The 17567-nt window shown below is 41.1% G+C and overlaps 1 protein-coding gene across 2 annotated transcripts in view; it reads left to right on the top strand.

Moving 5' to 3' along the window:
* Positions 1 to 17567, top strand: part of LOC131078906 (uncharacterized) — a 336457-nt gene that overhangs the window by 278482 nt on the left and 40408 nt on the right. For both annotated transcript variants that reach the window (XM_058016735.2, XM_058016736.2), the window contains exons 45-47: positions 15290 to 15332; positions 15463 to 15599; positions 15727 to 16242. In XM_058016735.2, coding sequence (XP_057872718.2) covers positions 15290 to 15332; positions 15463 to 15599; positions 15727 to 16242 — 696 coding nt within the window. The remainder of the gene's footprint in view (positions 1 to 15289; positions 15333 to 15462; positions 15600 to 15726; positions 16243 to 17567) is intronic.

Raw genomic sequence — 17567 nt, 5'->3', positions numbered from 1 at the left:
GCGCCGATGGTGTTTCCTACTTGAGTGACTGGGAGTATAGTGTTTTGTCTGTTGTGTGTCTGCGGCTCCTCTGCACCTACGGTCATACAGTTGCCCTCACCTCCATTCTCACCCGCGCCCGCTGCTGGCTCCCTTTGGTGGTCCTCACTTCGCGGCGTAAGGGATAAGTTCCTGAACTAATCCCGGGTCTCTTCGACCAGATTCCTTCGTAGCCTTGTTTCCTCCAAAAACTCTTCATGGCTTCTCACCCTACAGTGTTCTGGCGATGCGTAGAAATTTTCCTCGGCTTCTGCACCCTCCGTGACACCTCCTTGGTTCCCTTCAAGCAACCCTTCGGCAGGTTGTCCTTCAGTAAGTTGCCTCAGCCTCTGTCTACATTCTACTTCTTGTTCCAGAATCAAGGCCCTTTGTGCGGCCTCACACTCCTCCGTTTGTGCTTTCTTATTTCTATCTTTGTTTAATAGGTTGGGCATTAATTCCCGTACATCCCCATAAATAGCAACAACACATGAAAATAGAACACTTCTTTATTAATTCATCCTGTCGGATACAATGTGTCAATAGTACGACACCATTATTATAGTATAGAATGTTCTTTATTCCTCCTGGAGGTTCAGTGTTCAATTTCCGCTTGGCCTCATGCCATCACACTCTGCTTCCCAGCGATGGCTGTTTTCTTCATACTGTTGGAAGACTTGTTGGCGTCGCTCCTCATGGGCAATCTCCTCCAGGCGAGTTCGTTGTGCCAGTGATGCATGTGCAAGCAATCGGGGGAGTTGGTTCATCAACCGATTCGCTATAGGGCTGAACTCTAGTGCGGTCCACACTACACTCGTTGGGACGTTAGCCTCCATGGCCTACCTTTAGACGTAGGTCTCGATTGCCACCCGAAGCAGGATTGAGAATTCCCTCGTTGCAATGTCTTCTCCGTCGTAGAGCTCTGTTTGTGCGTTGTCGGCCTCTAGGTTAATCTCAACAACGGGTAGGCCCATCGTGTTTGTGCGCCATCTGCTCCGTCCTTTCCCAAGTATGTCTAGGCAACAGCGCCAAATGTTTGCCACATACAGGTAAACGGTTAAATGCAGAAAGCAAATGCACAAAACATAATGGAAATATATTAAAGAACCAGTTTCTGTATTAATTCAACAGTCCATGTATATCAAGTGCTTATAACATTAAACCCAGATACGACTATCATGATGATACTAAGAAGGAAAGGCATGCAATATATAATACCCGAAGGGGTGCAACCAACCGTCGCGTCCAACTGCCCTTCGGGATGACTAACTAACTGACTGTCGTAACTCATTATTACCGACGACAACATAAACATAATATGACAACATAACATAATGATTATTCCCGACAACAGTAATTGTCCTAGAAATATGTTTTGTGAAATATGCCAAGTGCTAGGGCATTCAATCAAGGAGTGCCCGTACAATTTGAAGATGAGAAGTACACAAGTACTCTTCACATAGAGTCCAACCCATCGAAATCACAGAATGTATTGCCAAGTGGTTATGGAAATCAACAAGGGCGAAACCAAATATAGTACGACTCCAAAAGACGTCCTATCATATAGTGCCGACAATGTAGTGAATGGGGACACTTTGTGAGAGATTGCCATAACAAGAAAGACAACATACAATTATTGTGCAAATGGTGTGGACTAGGTGACCATGAAGACACCAACTGCCCGAATCAGAAGGGTATTAATATGTTGGACATGGAGGAACAAGAGGACGTAGTTTTGGCAATCACAAGAGCACAAACAAAGAAGGCGATGTATTCAAACTCTGGTAGGGAAAAGGAACAAGCCGAAGTAGAACAAGTGTTGGTGAAGGAACAAGTAACTTCCAATGGAACTGCAAGTATGTCATTGCGGGAGTCAGAGAAGAACATAGTCCGACGAGTGCTACTAACAACCGTACCCATCAAGGTGGCAAACCTTCTTCAAACTATGCCGCAACTGGGAATGGCAATTGCCAACACAGTCAGTGACGACACAGTCATCCAGAAATAATGTAAGCCATACGAGGAGGAACTAACGGGAAAACCATCAAGCGAAGGGAATGAGTCCAGTGATCCAATGTTGGTGACAGTGAGCATCGGGAGGAAGCTGACGGTCGTCGAGATGGAAATAATGGGGAAGAAGTTGACAAACACCATTGTCGATTGAGGATCGGGAGTAAATGTACTGCCAGAAGACACATGGAAATGTTTGGGGAAGCCGAAGCTTTGGCCGCCAAGCTTCCACTTGGTAGGTGCCGACTAGCACGGCATCCAGCCGTTGGGAACATTGATGGCACAAAAAGTAATGATTGGGACAAAAAAATTTCTTGGACTTTGTAGTCATCCGGCTACAAAAGAAGGCATACGATGCACTCCTTGAGAGGGGATGGTTGGTTACTACCAAGGCGAATCATAATTGGAAGCGAAACACACTCTCGATCGAGAGTGACAAGAGGAAGCACATCATTGACTTGAGGAACCAAGCGGTGAGTGAAAAACTGGCACCCTTGGACTCTGAGTCTGAGGGAGGAGAGTTAGGTATGGACGGAGGGAGGAAAGGCATGAAACCTAACGGTGAAGGGGTGCTGGAACTGGAAGATTGCTCTGAAGATGAGACGAGTTCCTTGAATGGACTATTCCATTGGCAAATGGAGGACTATGAGGTATTTTTACCAACATGTAATTTTCTTGAAGCTACAACTCCTAGTGAAAAGCAATTGATGAAAGCATGTAAAGTTATGAATGATACATTTGGTGGTACGGAGATGGAAAGTGGACGGAAAAAGCCCACCGGTGAAGGACAAGGGTCGTACAAACAAAGGAGCTTGCATGAAAGGAAATCATACCCGTACGGAGTCAGATCATATGCAAGCGTACTTTCAAAGAATATGGAATTGAGAGGAAAAATCAAACAAAAGGAATCGTACAAGCCACAACAAATTCCATCTCAGTCGGACGACACCAGTCGTACACCTTATGGAGTAAGGGATCATACAGCAAGGAGATATACGACCCACAGAGATACGCGCAGAACCTAGCCCATACACTGCATGGGGACAAAGCAAAACTGGCCACTCTAAGCACATTACGCAGTCAAGAAGCAGGAGGAACTCGATGCAGAGAAGGCAATAAAGCCAGAGGAAGTAGTCCGTATATGGCCCCACATCAACAGGTAAGTGGGCCGTACACATCCGTACGAGCTAGATCAGGCCATCCGTACCATATCCGTACGGGGTGTGCAGAACCATATAGAGAAATCTGTACGGGGAATACAAATTTGCAAGGAGGAACCCATATGGAACTGACTAAAGGAGAAATCCGTACGAAGTGTGTAGAATTGGAGAGAGAAATCCATACAAGGTGTGAGGGTGTGCGAAGGAAATTTGCTGAGATTCGTATGGAATTGGAAAAAATCCGTATAGAATTAGCTTGGAAGGTATGTCCGTACAGTGGCAAGCACAACACAATCTGTGAGGAGGAGGACGAAATTGATCGTGCAACAACAACCATCTCTCTGTACAAGAACCGTACAGAACTACCAGGCAAAGTTGGAGAAGTGCAACGAAGGAATTGGTAGAAGGCACCTATACGAAACTATGCAAGGCAACAGAAATCCGTACACAATCAGTACCAAATTCGCATGAAGAGAAAAATCCGTACATAGTTCGTACACAATCAACTGGAGGAAGGAAATCATACACAATTCGTATGGACTTAGTTGAAGTGGGCCATGTAGGGAGCATGTACGGCGACCAATCAAGAGGGAAGTTTGGTGCGGGGGTAATTCCGTACAGACAAGTAGAAGAGGATTTTTTGTACGGAGAGGAGAGGTGGTCCGTACGTAGTCCAGACTGCACGCCGTGTGGATTTGAGGCAGAAATCAATGTTTTTGGCGTCTTAAAAAATCACGAAAATCATGTGCGCCATCGATTTCCGTGTGGTTTTGAAGGTTGCAATTTGGTGTTGGCGGCAAGGGTGCTGCCCCTCGACCCCGCGTTGTACTGCAACAGGGAGCGTGCCCTGGGCACTGCCCCAGGACCCTACAAGTGGCGCTGCTCCTTGACCCCCATTTGATTTGGCAGGTACACTACAAGTTGGTGTTGTCCAGTCGAAGTCACTTTTTGTCGTTAGTCTTCTCGAATATTACTTGATATTTGCTTGTCATCTAGAAGACTTTTTCTTTGGGGGGATGATGTTGTTGGCATAAATTGCCTATTGTTATGTTTGATAATATTTGTTATCCGACAAGGTATTAATTAATTGTATTGAGTGGGTTGTCAGTCTCGGGTAGTTATGTGTCGATTGGTTGACGGTTGTGTACCTCTCGGCAACCGTCGGGTCCTTTAAATATGTCGTCTACTGTCAAGGAAGGGGGATGGTATTGTCGGATCTATTGTAATCCTTGGCCGACCATCTTTGGTCTCTTCTCTGTAATAATTGAATGTGCGAATAAAGATATATTTTACTGCCATGTCTGGTATGCATTGTCATGTACATTATTATTTCTTGTATTTAATTTACCAGTTGAAGCAGTAAACAAAGAGGTGCCAAGCGTTCTAAGGGAGGCACATGAGGGGCCCGCGGGAGGCCATATGGGACCCGACACTACGGCAAGAAAGGTGATACTGGCGGGCCTATGGTGGCCCACATAATATAATGATGCCAGAGAATGGGTAGTAGGTTGTGGTACGTGCCAGAGAGCCATGAAGCCGCTGAAGAGGGATTTCATGCCCCTCGACCCTTCGCATGCTCAGGAACTATTTGAGCGATGGGGGCTGGATTTTATTGGGCCACTCAGGGCGAGTCGTGCCAGGAGGTACCGCTACATTTTGGTAGCCACAGAATATTTAACCAAATGGGTTGAAGCGCGGGCCTTGCTTGATAACTTGGCCTCAAGTACGACAAGATTAATTTATGAGCAGATCATTACACGTTATGGCATCCCATACAATTGACTAGCGACCGGGATGGACATTTTGTGAACCATGTCATCAAGATCCTCACTACTGAATTCAAAATTGTTCATTCATTGTTCAGCTCTTATTACCCCCGCGCCAATGGGCAGGCGAAGGCTACCAACAAGATTCTCGTTGGAGTGATTTACAAGTCCTGTAGTGTTGAGGGAGAAGATTGGGAAGAAAAATTACCTTCGGTCTTGTAGGCCTACCACACCACCTACAAGGTGACCACAGGACAGATGCCATTCCAACTCATGTATGGACAGGAAGCGGTTGTGCCAGCGGAATTCATGGTGCCAAGCTTGAGAGAGAGGCTGTATGTCTTGAACAAGTTGGATGAGAAAAGAATGATGGCCCAATGGGCTATAGAGGCAGCCCAACAAAGGAGGAAGTTGTGGCACGACAAGCACTTAAAACGAATGAGGTTCACCCCAGGCCAACTGGTACCGAAATATAATGGGCTCAATGAGATTAAACCAGGCAAATTCAAGGTAAGATGGTTAGGACCATATAAAGTTCGAGAGGTGGCCGAGAACGGGTCAGTCAAGTTGTGGACACTGGATGGACGGGAGGTTTCAGACAACGTTAACGGGTCAAAATGTAATGTCCCCAATTTTAGCCGCTAGGCTAATAGGAGTAATAAGGAGAAATTAATTAAATTAATTTCTTATAAAGTCATTAAAATAAATTAATTATTAAAAGGTGACTTTATATTTAATTAATTTAATTAAAAGTGACTAAAGTATAAAAATAAAATATTAATTAAATAGTCACTTATTAAAAATAAATAAAGTATACCTACCCCTTCTAGAAGGTGTCTCATGACGGGTTATGGAAAAGGTTAAATAGAAGAGGGTAAGAGAAGGAAAGAGGCTTGGAATTTGGATTTGATAGTTGAATTGGTTTTGTAGGACCAAGTGGTGTCTACAGACTAAGGGTCGTTGGGAATGAAAACTCCCATTGATCGCATAACTGAGAGAGTGAAAGAGCTCTCAAGGGGTTGCTTAGAGAATGAGGAGCACTCAGCTTCTCATATAGAGGTAATTGGAGATTCATACCAGTTTCTGCAGTTTGGAGATTGCTTCAGGCTTTATTGTGCCACAATTTGCCATGAAGGCATGTTTGATGCAAGATATCATTGATTGACTTTAGCATTATTGTTCATTGAGCAGGGCGATATCATTATGGAGGTTTGAGAATGAAATCGAAGTGTTTTGCAGGCATATACTTGAACTGTGCAGACATTCCCCAACCCCCGATTTCGCTTGTTACTCTTAATTGATGCACATAAACTCATGTTAGAAGGCAGTGATTCCTATTAAGGAGAAAGGCAATATATGCGGGATTAATTTGAATGAGCTTTGGTGTCCATACAACCACGATTCAGTGATCAGACCTAGACGGACCTGTGCACAGGGGAGACCCATCGATTTGGGTGTTATCACTTGCTAAAACCTCCAAACTCGCAAGTTAGTAAGGCGTTGTCATCCTGCACTAAATCCAATCCATTTGGGAGGCAATTTGGAGGTGTTTTCGGCTACCAATAAGATCTATATCAGAATTAATCAGAAATTACATCAGACTATCCATGAGCCACGATTCTGCCTATACCTTATCGAGGAGGCTTCGATACATACATATGAGATAGGTGCTTAAAAGGAGAAGGTTGGGCGACTTCCTTGTGGGCATTTTGAAGACAAATTGAAGAGAAATTGACCACCATTGAGGATAAGACAAGAGGTACGGGTCTGGCTGTACCTATCATTGATTTGTCCAACAATATGATAAGGAGCTCCAAAGGCGAGTTTGAAGATTAGCAATATGATCTAAGGTGTGAGGCGTTTCACTCAATACCACATTGGAGGTTATTCAGCTGTCAAAACTTAGTGATCTCAGTCCGTCTTCCATAGCAGTAGGGGTGGTATCACAGTTGGTTTGATTTGGCACTTTCAAGGGCTATTAAGCGTGGATATTGCTCCTTCCTCCACAGCGAATTGCTTCAGGTTCTCTTACTATCATTTCATTATTTGATCTTGCTATATTAGCCTTGGCTGTCACATGTATTCAGATTAGCTATATTGATGTATAAGAGGCTCAAATATTGTTGATGCATGCCTTTGTACTATATTGTGGAAATCTTGAAATGCAATAAGGAATTAGAGGTGTGCATCAAATCAATCACATTGTTTACACTTTTTCTGAGGACGTATGCAAACCATTTGACATAGTGACAGCTAAACCATAATCTGATTTTTATGTCCAAATTTGTGAAAAAATAGCATTAGACTGTCAATCTATGCATTCTGAAATATCGTATTCTTAAGATAGAATGCTCTTTCAATGAATTAATTGTAAAGACCACCCCTATTTTTCCAATGAAAGAGACTTGCAAACTACTATGTGATATCAATTAAATTGCTTAACAATCAACATGGCATTTTATCAAACACTTGACAAACATACAACAATATATGCAAAACCCGAAACTTCTTATTTGTTGTTAAATACTGATTTGCAATATAAATGTGCACATTCAACTGCCTTATGGGCTGCGACAATTATTCAGGTTTGTATTCAACAATTACAATGCTTAGTTATGAAAATATGATAGAAAAAACTTGGAATTGAATGTTGTAGTGGTCTGCAGATGTAATGGTAGCCTTCCAAACTTCTAATCAGCAGGAAAAACAAGTAAACTTCATACCAACATTGTTCATGCACTATAGCAGCACTATTCATGGCACTGTAGCATTTTTACTATTCACATGGTACTGTAGCAAAACACTATTCACGCGGTACTGTAGCAAAATCACTATCTTCAAATCTGCACTTTCAAAACCCTGTAAAAACTTTATGCGAGAGCACTAGATGAAGCCCAATGTGTTTCCTAAATGAAAACACCATTAATCCTCTTGGCTGTGTCTTTCAATAGCGAAGAGAATGCTAGCAAAGAGGGATTCCGTCCTCCAAGCCCAATAATCAGATCTCTACGAAATCCAACAACATAACATTAATCTCACCCAAGCATACCCCAAAAGAGAGCTCTCAACCTCAATTTATATCTTCTTCCTGGATGCCAACACTTCATTTCCTAAATGTGGGATAATACATTTTAGAATAAAATATTATTTCCCACAATGTACACATTAAAGGGAACTTTTAATATTTTAAACATTACTTTATATTCCCAACCTTATAATATAATGATAAAGTTAAATATTTAATTTAACTTTACACTTTATCGTTAAATATTAAAACATTGTTGATAATCCCTTTAAATCATTGTCGCCTTCAAATATTTTTTATTGATAATTATGCCAACCAGGGAAACACTAAAAATTTCAAGTCACTGTTTGGAGACTAACTTACTATAAATAGTAAGTGTCTAGAAACCCTGTCAGAGAAGCACCGATTGGCCTGAAACTGAAAACACCTAGGCCAAAACACCTCAGGATCCCACCAATGTCCTTGTTAGCCTTCGGGACCGTGTCAGAATAGGCTAACGACACCCTATATCATGTTGCGCTAAAAAGGGGACATTACATTAATGCTTGTGTGGAGGTTCAATATCAATCTGAAACAAATCTGAGACAGTAGCAAACAACAAACACACAGTCCCTGGCAGCAAATATCTCCTTGTTATCAATCCATAATAGACAGGGGGATATTACACAAAACTAAAACCATATCATGAGCACAGACAAAGGACCGACCCGAAATCATCCCGAGGGTAGAATTAGGTAAAATTGATCAGAATTTTATTATTTAAAAAAAAATTAAAAAATAAAAATAAAAATAAAATAAATAAATAAATAAATAAATTTTTTTTTTAAAATGTACGAATTATAATGACCCAACTATACGATACATAATTGTCGTACGGTGAGATGGAAATTGCCGAAAGGAAGAAGTGGTCGTATGGTATATATGTACCGTACAGCCGGAAGGAGAGCATTCATTGTCTGAAACCAGCCATACGACAAGGGGAAAAATATCGGTGCATGGTATACATTCCACATGCAGCGAGAAGGGAAAAAGATTCGTACGGTCTATACTCCCTGAACGTTGGTCGTATGGTATAACGAGTTGTTTGTACGGTATAGGGGGGCTTGTACGGTTGCGACAGAATCACCGCCTTGCAGAGGAAAAACAAAAAATACCGTACACCGTACGGCGGGGCATTTGGAGGGACACATAACCACCATCGTATGGTATACAACAAATTTCGTACACCGTACGACGGGCATTTGGAGGGACACAACCGCCATCGTACGGTCTCTACGGTATCATATAGCGAGGGACGGCATTTAAAGACAGAACCATACGGCGGAAAGGAGAGGACAAACAATAAAGTCATCGCCAGCATGAATTTGCTAATGGGCAGAAGTGCTTGGTCATCCGAGGAAGGGTCCCACGTTTGGAGGAGAGTAAGCACGTGCAAAATTTTGCTACCCTAACCCTATTTTTTTAATATTTAAAGGGTACAAAAGACAAGCAAAATCATTTAATGGACCCCAGCGGTGGAAAGAATTGGCAAAGACAATTGCGGTTGTTATCTGCTACAGTGCTGTCAACCTTTGCCAACAAGAAAGCTATTCTGATTTTGCCTTCTGGTGTGAAAGTCAGGGCCGGGATGGCTGACAACAGCAAAAGCAAAGGTAAAAAGGTGCAACCCAAAGTGCAGCAACAATGGTAGCGAAGAATGATGTGACCATGGACACCATTACCTTTGAGGGTTTGAGTGGAGCAGATTGCAGAAAATGGTGGAATGAGACCCCGCATGATGATCCTGTGAAGGCACAACTGCGACATGCACAGGTACAATGGGCCATCCAGATGCCCATCTTTTGCATTAAGGATTTTGAGGTTGTGTTGCGGACCATGATTGGTGCCTATGACCCACACAGGTGACAGTCCGTATTCGATTATGAGCACCACCAAGTTACGGTGTCCTTCGCTTCCACAGAGTTTACGAGCATTTTTGGTATTCCAGGAGCGTAGGCAAAGAAAGTGGATAAGGGGTAGAAAATATCCCCAGTTCAAAGGATAAACTCCTCAAGTTGATGTGTCGCGACGACCTAACACAAGCCGAGCTGGATAGTCTCCAGCATGCCAACAAGGGAAGAGGCCTGAAGAAGCCATTTTTGAGAGAGGGGGTATGGAGGTGCCTTCTGGATGTGTTGAAGAGCCGCTTGATGGGAGCCAGTAGGGCTTCAGAGTCTCAGACATTGCCATGGCGCAGGTGGTATTGATGAATGGTAACCGCAATGGTGTGGTATACAACTGGGCATCAGTGCTAGCGAATAGGATGGAGGAATTTATGACCCTGTAGCACAAAGCCTTCTACATACCCTACCATGCCATTGGACTCTTCTTGGATGTCGTTTGCCTTTAGAGTTCACCAAATACAACACTTGGCACCACAAGGTCGTGTACACCTTGGCAGCCGCCTATATTCTATTGGGTTCATTTGGATATCACCCAGTGGAGATACACAATCAGGCAAGAAACGGAAGCGGCGGTTGGTGGTGTCTGAGTCCGAGACAGAGTCGGAGTCTGAACCTAGTCACCCAAATGAGGAGGCTAGTGCAGAGGAGGACTCTATGGATACGTCATGGGCCATTGAGAGTAGTTTCATGATGGTGGGTAGAGGCGAACAACAAGTGGAGGAGGAGTCGCGGGCGACATCTTCTACAGTTGTGCAAACAGCCACACCTCCACCTCCCGTAGTTGTTCCAGTAGCGACAGCCACACGGCCCCCGAGTGAGTTATCCCAGTAGACGGCCTTAGTAGGTGCCACTCAGACTTTGCCTGGAGCGACAGTATTGGCAGTGCCGGTTCTTGTTTTTGGGCAGGGCTGGACACCAGTGATTATGATTCGCCCACACGTGGCCGCGACATTGGTAGCCCTACCAGAGCCTCAAACGGTCGGCGTAAGGAGTCCTACGGCAACAGTAGAGGCTAGGATCAGTGGCGAGACAGTTGGTAGGGAGGTTGCATTACCATCAAAGCATCCTAGAGGGAGTGGTACGGCTTCTCAGACAGTTATGAGAGCTTGGTTGAGTCACTACAAGATGGCACCAGTAGCACTAGTTGGAGCAGCGGTCCTCTCCCCATGGTGTGAGCCAAGCCCTCATGAGATTGTGGACTTGGTTGGAGATGGTTCATCGGAGACTTCACGGATAGTACAGAGAGACCACTCACCCATTCGTGAGTTGGTGTTGAGTCCTAGGCAGGAGGAGGAGTTGATCCAGAGCCCCCTCATGATGAGCCACTACAGAGCCCTCACGAGGATGCCCAGGGGCACGATGTCCTAGCATCTCTGAGAGTGGAGGGTGACAGGGAATTGGAGCAATTTCTTGCGGACATGGTTGTCAGAGCTCGGAGGATGGTAGCCTCTATCAATTCTCAGGGAGATGCCAGGACAGATGGAGATTTGGAGCAGCTGTTGGGGTTTATGAGGGGTAGGTGAACGACACACTTTGCGCAATATTTTGAGTCTAGAGGGTGGCCTACTACAGAGACCTTGCAGATGTTGGAGGATTGAGGCCTTCGAGAGCAAGTTGGCGAGACAAGTAGACAGTCACTGTTGCAGAGGATAGAGCGGGTCTTTCGTGAGACCTACTAAGAGTTGAGGAGGACAAAGTATATTGCTCAGGGTATCAAGACCCGGCACCAGGAGGCCGTGTCGACATGGGAAGAGTTGGTTGCTCGACTCTAGTAGATGGAGGAGTTGCATAGGGAGCAATTGGATCGAGAGAAGGCCTCATGGGACGCAGAATGCGCTACCTTGGAAGTAGTCTTGGCCGAGGAGAGATCGATGAGGGATGCCTTGTGGGCACGGTTGGAGGAAGCTCGGGAGGACAGGACTATGTTGGAGAGCCACTTGGCTAGTGCCTTAGAGATGGTGGAGCAAAAGGATAAAGAGGTCTTGGAGGCGGCGATGATGGTGATGTTAGATACTTGATCAATCCCAAAGACACTGAGAGGGGGGGGTGAATCAGTGTCTAACCGGTAGATGAGATATTTAAACTTGTTTGCACCTTAACAACCCAAATTAATGTACCGGTAAATAAACAATAATGCAATAAAGAGAAATAAGAGAGATAGCATCAATGCACACCATAACATAAGATATTTTGGCGAGGAAACCCGGTAGGGGAAAAACCTCAGTGGGATTAGTGACCCACATTATTTACTCATTGGCCAATATGAATAAATATTACTTATACAATAGGGGCTTGCACATGCAGGAAGGCCAACAGCCTAGAGCTCACTGCTCAATACAAAAAAGAGTCACACTGACTACAAAATTGGATGATTAAATCCAATGACAATGTACTGCTCAAAATAGCATCTGCAATGTTGGATTTAGTACCGGTTTAAGCTCTGTCAAATACCTCTGCCATAAACCTTTCTTCGCTTTGCTCTGCTCTTATTCGCTCATCAAATTATTACATCAAAATGCATATATAGATATTTTCTCTCATAATCCTCTTGCATTACCTAATTAAATACCATCTTTTTCGCTTACATGCCATACATACATACAAAATAACCTACAAGATCTCATACATATATGAGTCTTTACAATACCTCATGTCGGCTACAAATAATTAATTACATTACAATATAATTTGCATAAACAAAACTTTATCTTCTGTCGGCTTGAGTGCCGGTATGATTCATTGTCGGTGTAAACTGGATGCCGATGTGAATGAACTTTGTGTAGCTGCCAGTGCCAGTATGCGAAGTCAGTTGCCGATATAATCAATTGAAGCCTATAGAACCCTATTACCAGTTGGTTGCCATCAATGACAACATCAACTATTCTCATCTGAGTGTGTAATGCCAACAGGTGAAAACAGCTATGGAGTGCCAGATGGTTACAGAGCAGGACTTGAAGCTGATGACTGAACAGGTCTATGAGTTACGGGCACGCTTGGCAGCCACACCCCTCACATTGGCACCCTCCTCACCAAGGACGCTTCCTCCACCCCATTCTCAGTCCTGAATTCTTTGTTGTTAATCATCCCATTTTGTTTTCAGTCATCAGGAGACGACCTTGTTTTTGGGGGGGGATGATGTTGGTGGTAATATTGTACGTACGGGATTAAACAGTAATTAATTAGGAAGTACTTTGTTAGTAATGTAACCGAGGGTTGATAGTTACGGGTGCAACGGTTGTCCCTTGCACCCCATCGGTACATTTATATACCATGTAATGTAAATTGTTAGTATCACGATTATGAACACTACCAAGTTACGGTGTCCTTCGCTTCCACAGAGTTTACGAGGGTTTTTGGTATGCTAAAAGTGCAGGGAAAGAAAGTGGATAAGGGGCAGAAAATATCCCCAAATTTAAAGGATAAACTCCTCAAGTTCCAATCTCCAAAACCATGAAGGGTTCAATTTAAGAGAAAAAATAAACTCAACATGCCTCAAATGAACCTCTCTCTGCCCTTGTATAACCTTTGGAGAAACTTTTCCAATTCTCCTCTTCACATTCCCCCTCTTTTCATATTTACCTTTATTTTTAATTTAAAACTTCAACTTGGGAAATAATAAAGTGGCTTATTGACATAATTTTATAATGACCTTATTAAATAATTAAAACATAATTTTTAACTATTTAATTGTATTTCTAGGCACATAAAAGGGGACATTACAATCCTCCCTTCCCAGTGATTGCTTGCCCTCAAGTAATCCCGAACCTGCATACCAATAACAGTGTCCCAAATAATCCTCCAAAATGCTAAGTGAATATCCACTATATTAACCTGATGCAAAGGAGTCCAAAAATTCTGTCAACACCTGTCACATTGTGAAACAATCCACTGTAATGCAATCTCATCATCATAGAAATAACTTAAAATATCATCCATCAGATTTTGTGTGAAGGAAATAACTAAAAATAAACTTTGACCTATCTTTTTTAATTCTCAGACGTTGAGCACAAGACATGAAATGCTTTTCTCTCACAAGTGAGGTTTTTTATAATTAAAATCTTGCAACTGGAATAGAATAAATTATGAATGCTTTCTACCTAGCTAAAAACAAATATCGATAGATCCACATGGCACATGAAGCTTAACATTGCTTTTCACTACCCTCTACTTAATCAAACCTAGGTTTCCAAATCGGCAGAATTATGTGCCAGTTTCAGGTATGAAACGTCCCAGAATTGAAATTTCCATGGAATCCTCTGCAAAATTGTCAAGGGTTAGGCATTTCTCAAGATGAATCACTACACAGCTGATAAATCAGGAAAAGAGCAGAGATAAAGTGAAATAAATTGGCATTTAAGTGGCAGATGTGATTTTTAGCAATAATATTGGTTAAAAGATTATGAGGGTGCGGGAAAAACTGGAAATAAAATCATGATTTGAAATGTCATGATATAATCACATTCTTCCAAATCAAAAAATTATCCACAAGGGCAACACCCATAGAATAAGAATAATAAATTAACAATCCATTGATAATAATTTTCACCTTTTAGAGTTTCTTTTTTGTTTTCAATAATCTAATGTATGCACATGTCTTGCTATCCCGGGGATGGTTGGGTGATGTTTTTATGTCCTAGAGACCATCCCAAGAATAGCAGTGTGCGCCTAGAAGCTTAAGAAAAAATGGGGCATCTCCAGGTATGTCCACATCAGACGAGGGCATCTTAGGAATATTAACTGTTTTTTTTTTTTTGCACTCTAGGATATTTGAGACAGATCTCTAATCCCTGGAGACATTTCCTTGTTGAACTGTGCAATTGTTTGAGAAAGATACATATGTTCTGGTGATGGAGATTGCTTTATGATTGTTTTTCTCTGACCTGAAGGATTTTGAGTTGGAGAAACCTTTACAAAGACAACCTGGATAGATGGTGGACAATTAATTGTGAATATAAGCATTGACTGAGTGGTAAGTACTAAATATAATTTCAAATACCTTATGATCTTTATCAAAAGATACAAATACATAGCTAGGGATTGTGTTTGTGGAACTTTGTGAAATAATCATGTAAATTTTTACATCGATGAAATTTTTTACAAATTATTGTGAGAGAGAGACTTTCAGTTTCCCATTCTTCCTTTCAATATTTCTGATTTATTTTGTGACTATTCTATAATATAATAATTAATAATTTATAAATATGAATTGATACTTCTATGCAGTTGATATTTGAAGTGCTGCACAAGCTGTAGCCCTGGGCTTCTATTTGAATGTCTTTTCATCATCATCCAGTTTATGAATATTTTTTTATTTTCCCTCCTATATCCTCACTTAAAGTGCTCTTGATTTTTGTTTTAATTTATCAGGAGACGCAAATGATTGAAATCATTATAACCGATCTGCCCAAAGGTACGTTTTATGTTTTTAGCTTCATACTTCTTTTCACATGTTCTGAACTAACTTCTATGTAGTTTTATAGTAATGATAGTTAAAGTTTTGTGAACTGGTCTAAAGATGCCACACTTATTGTAATTCTCAGGCAGACCTGTTGGTTCCTATTCAACCTCACTAACTGAAGCAATATCTTTGAGGTGCAACAAGAAAAATATTTTTGATGGAAAGGAGGATCCTGTTTTTTCTTGGAGGCAACTTTGCTTGGCAGAATCCAGAAATGATGTATCTTGTTTACCCTAACAAAAATGTCCAAAATTGATAGTCATTTGAGTTAAATTTCATCTTGATCTTATGACTTCTATTTTTAATTTTACTATTGCTAAACCTCCTTTATCATTCTAAATTGCAGAGCAAAAGCAGGGAATCACAAGGGAAAATAAGATGTGCTATGTTCATTTCTTCTAGGTTAACTGATGAAATGTATGCCAAGGGTCTTGTCTCTGGTATAAAACCTGGAATTATTCAAATTGGTCCAACCAAAGAAGGTCCATGGACCACTGTAAGTTTGAACTATTCTACCTCAACAACTTGCTGGAGGATGGGCCATGTCATGGTAGCCAGTGAAGTATCTCTCAAGGGAAGTAACAAATATGTAATTATCAGGTCTCTTGTCTCAGTTTTAAACCAGACAGATTTTGCAATTGATTTGCATATTAGCCCTGAATCTTTGAACTACAAGCTTGGGTATGTTACTGGTCATGATTATGACAATGAGCAACAAACTTCAGATAACTTCATTTGGGATGAAGTTTTTGAAAATGAGAGATATAATCCTCTACTTGGTTGGGGAAGCAGTTTCCCTGGTCATCTTTTACCTTCTGACCCAGGACATTGGAGTATACGGGATGATTCCTACTCCTCTCAGGTGCAAACTCCACTCTAAACCTTTTGCAAAAATTCTAACATGCTTCATAGTACTACAGTGAAGGCATGTCTGCTTATGCAAATAATGCGATTATTTTCACTCTCTTCTTATTCAAGTATAAATTGGACGGGAAAAGAAGGAAAGTTTCAACTAACTATTGACAACAATATCAGATTGTGTAATGTGTTTGATGAATATCATTCTTAAATATTAATAATGTTCAATTTTAATTTACCATTATTTAATAAAATTCTCTTTACTATCCTGTTGTCATTTTAGAAAAAGAAATCGTATGTGTTCCTCTAATAAAATAATCAAAGTAGCCGGAAACTCCTTTGTCCTTCCCTGGGCACATGTATCCCCATATCCAAAATGGATATGTATCCGATACGGACCGGATACACATTGGATATTGCACCCAGCGTGATCAAATAACCTTGATTTTCGAACCATGCCAGATACTATGTGATTTGATTTTGTTTTTTTAAATTTGAGGTAAATCTTCCTAAATATAATTAAAAAAAAATTTCGTTCATGCATTTTGTTTAGAAAAAAATGGTATAAACAAAACCTACACCAAATGAGAAAGACAGATGAAATGTTTTTCTATTTCAACAACCCATTTTTTTGGGTTATCTTCCAATGCAACTCTACTTTTTTTGCATATTGTAAATTGTTAAATCAACTTATAATTAATTATGTGGCAATTAAGTATCTTTATTGCTTTTTAAGTAATGAAAATCTCCTCTAAACTTATAAAATTGTGTAAAATATATGTGTATGTGTTTTTTCTGAATGTCGTATCCAGCCGTATCCATATTGGAGGGTATTAAAAAATGGCCGTATCCGTATCCGATACCGTGTCCATATTTTTTTCGTATCCGTGTCCATGCAACTTTGAAATAATGCTTGCACTAGTTCTTGCCAATTTACAGTTTTTATGGAAAACATATTTTTCTTTCCTATACACTCATGTACATGTTATTTACGTTGGAAAGAGCTAAGTATGATATTTTATTTTCAGAAGGCTGTGTAACATGTTTAATAATTATGATTTTTAAAATATATAATAAAACTCTAACTTGAGGTATCATTATTTAATAGAAATCTCTTTCCTAGCCTGTTTTTATTTTGACAAAAGAAATAGTAAGTGCTCCTTTAATAAAATACTGCTTGCACTCATTCTTGCTGATTTACAATTATTTTATGGACAATATGTTTTCCTTTCCTATGCATTCATTAACTTATTATCTACCTTGGAAAGAACCGTGTATGATATTTTATTAGAGACTAGGAATAACATGATGTATGTTACAAAACATCCA

The sequence above is a fragment of the Cryptomeria japonica genome, chromosome 2, assembly GCF_030272615.1.
Source record: "Cryptomeria japonica chromosome 2, Sugi_1.0, whole genome shotgun sequence".
Lineage (NCBI taxonomy): Eukaryota > Viridiplantae > Streptophyta > Pinopsida > Cupressales > Cupressaceae > Cryptomeria > Cryptomeria japonica.
Note: the sequence above shows the minus strand (reverse complement) of the source record. Positions and strands in the feature narration are given on the sequence as shown.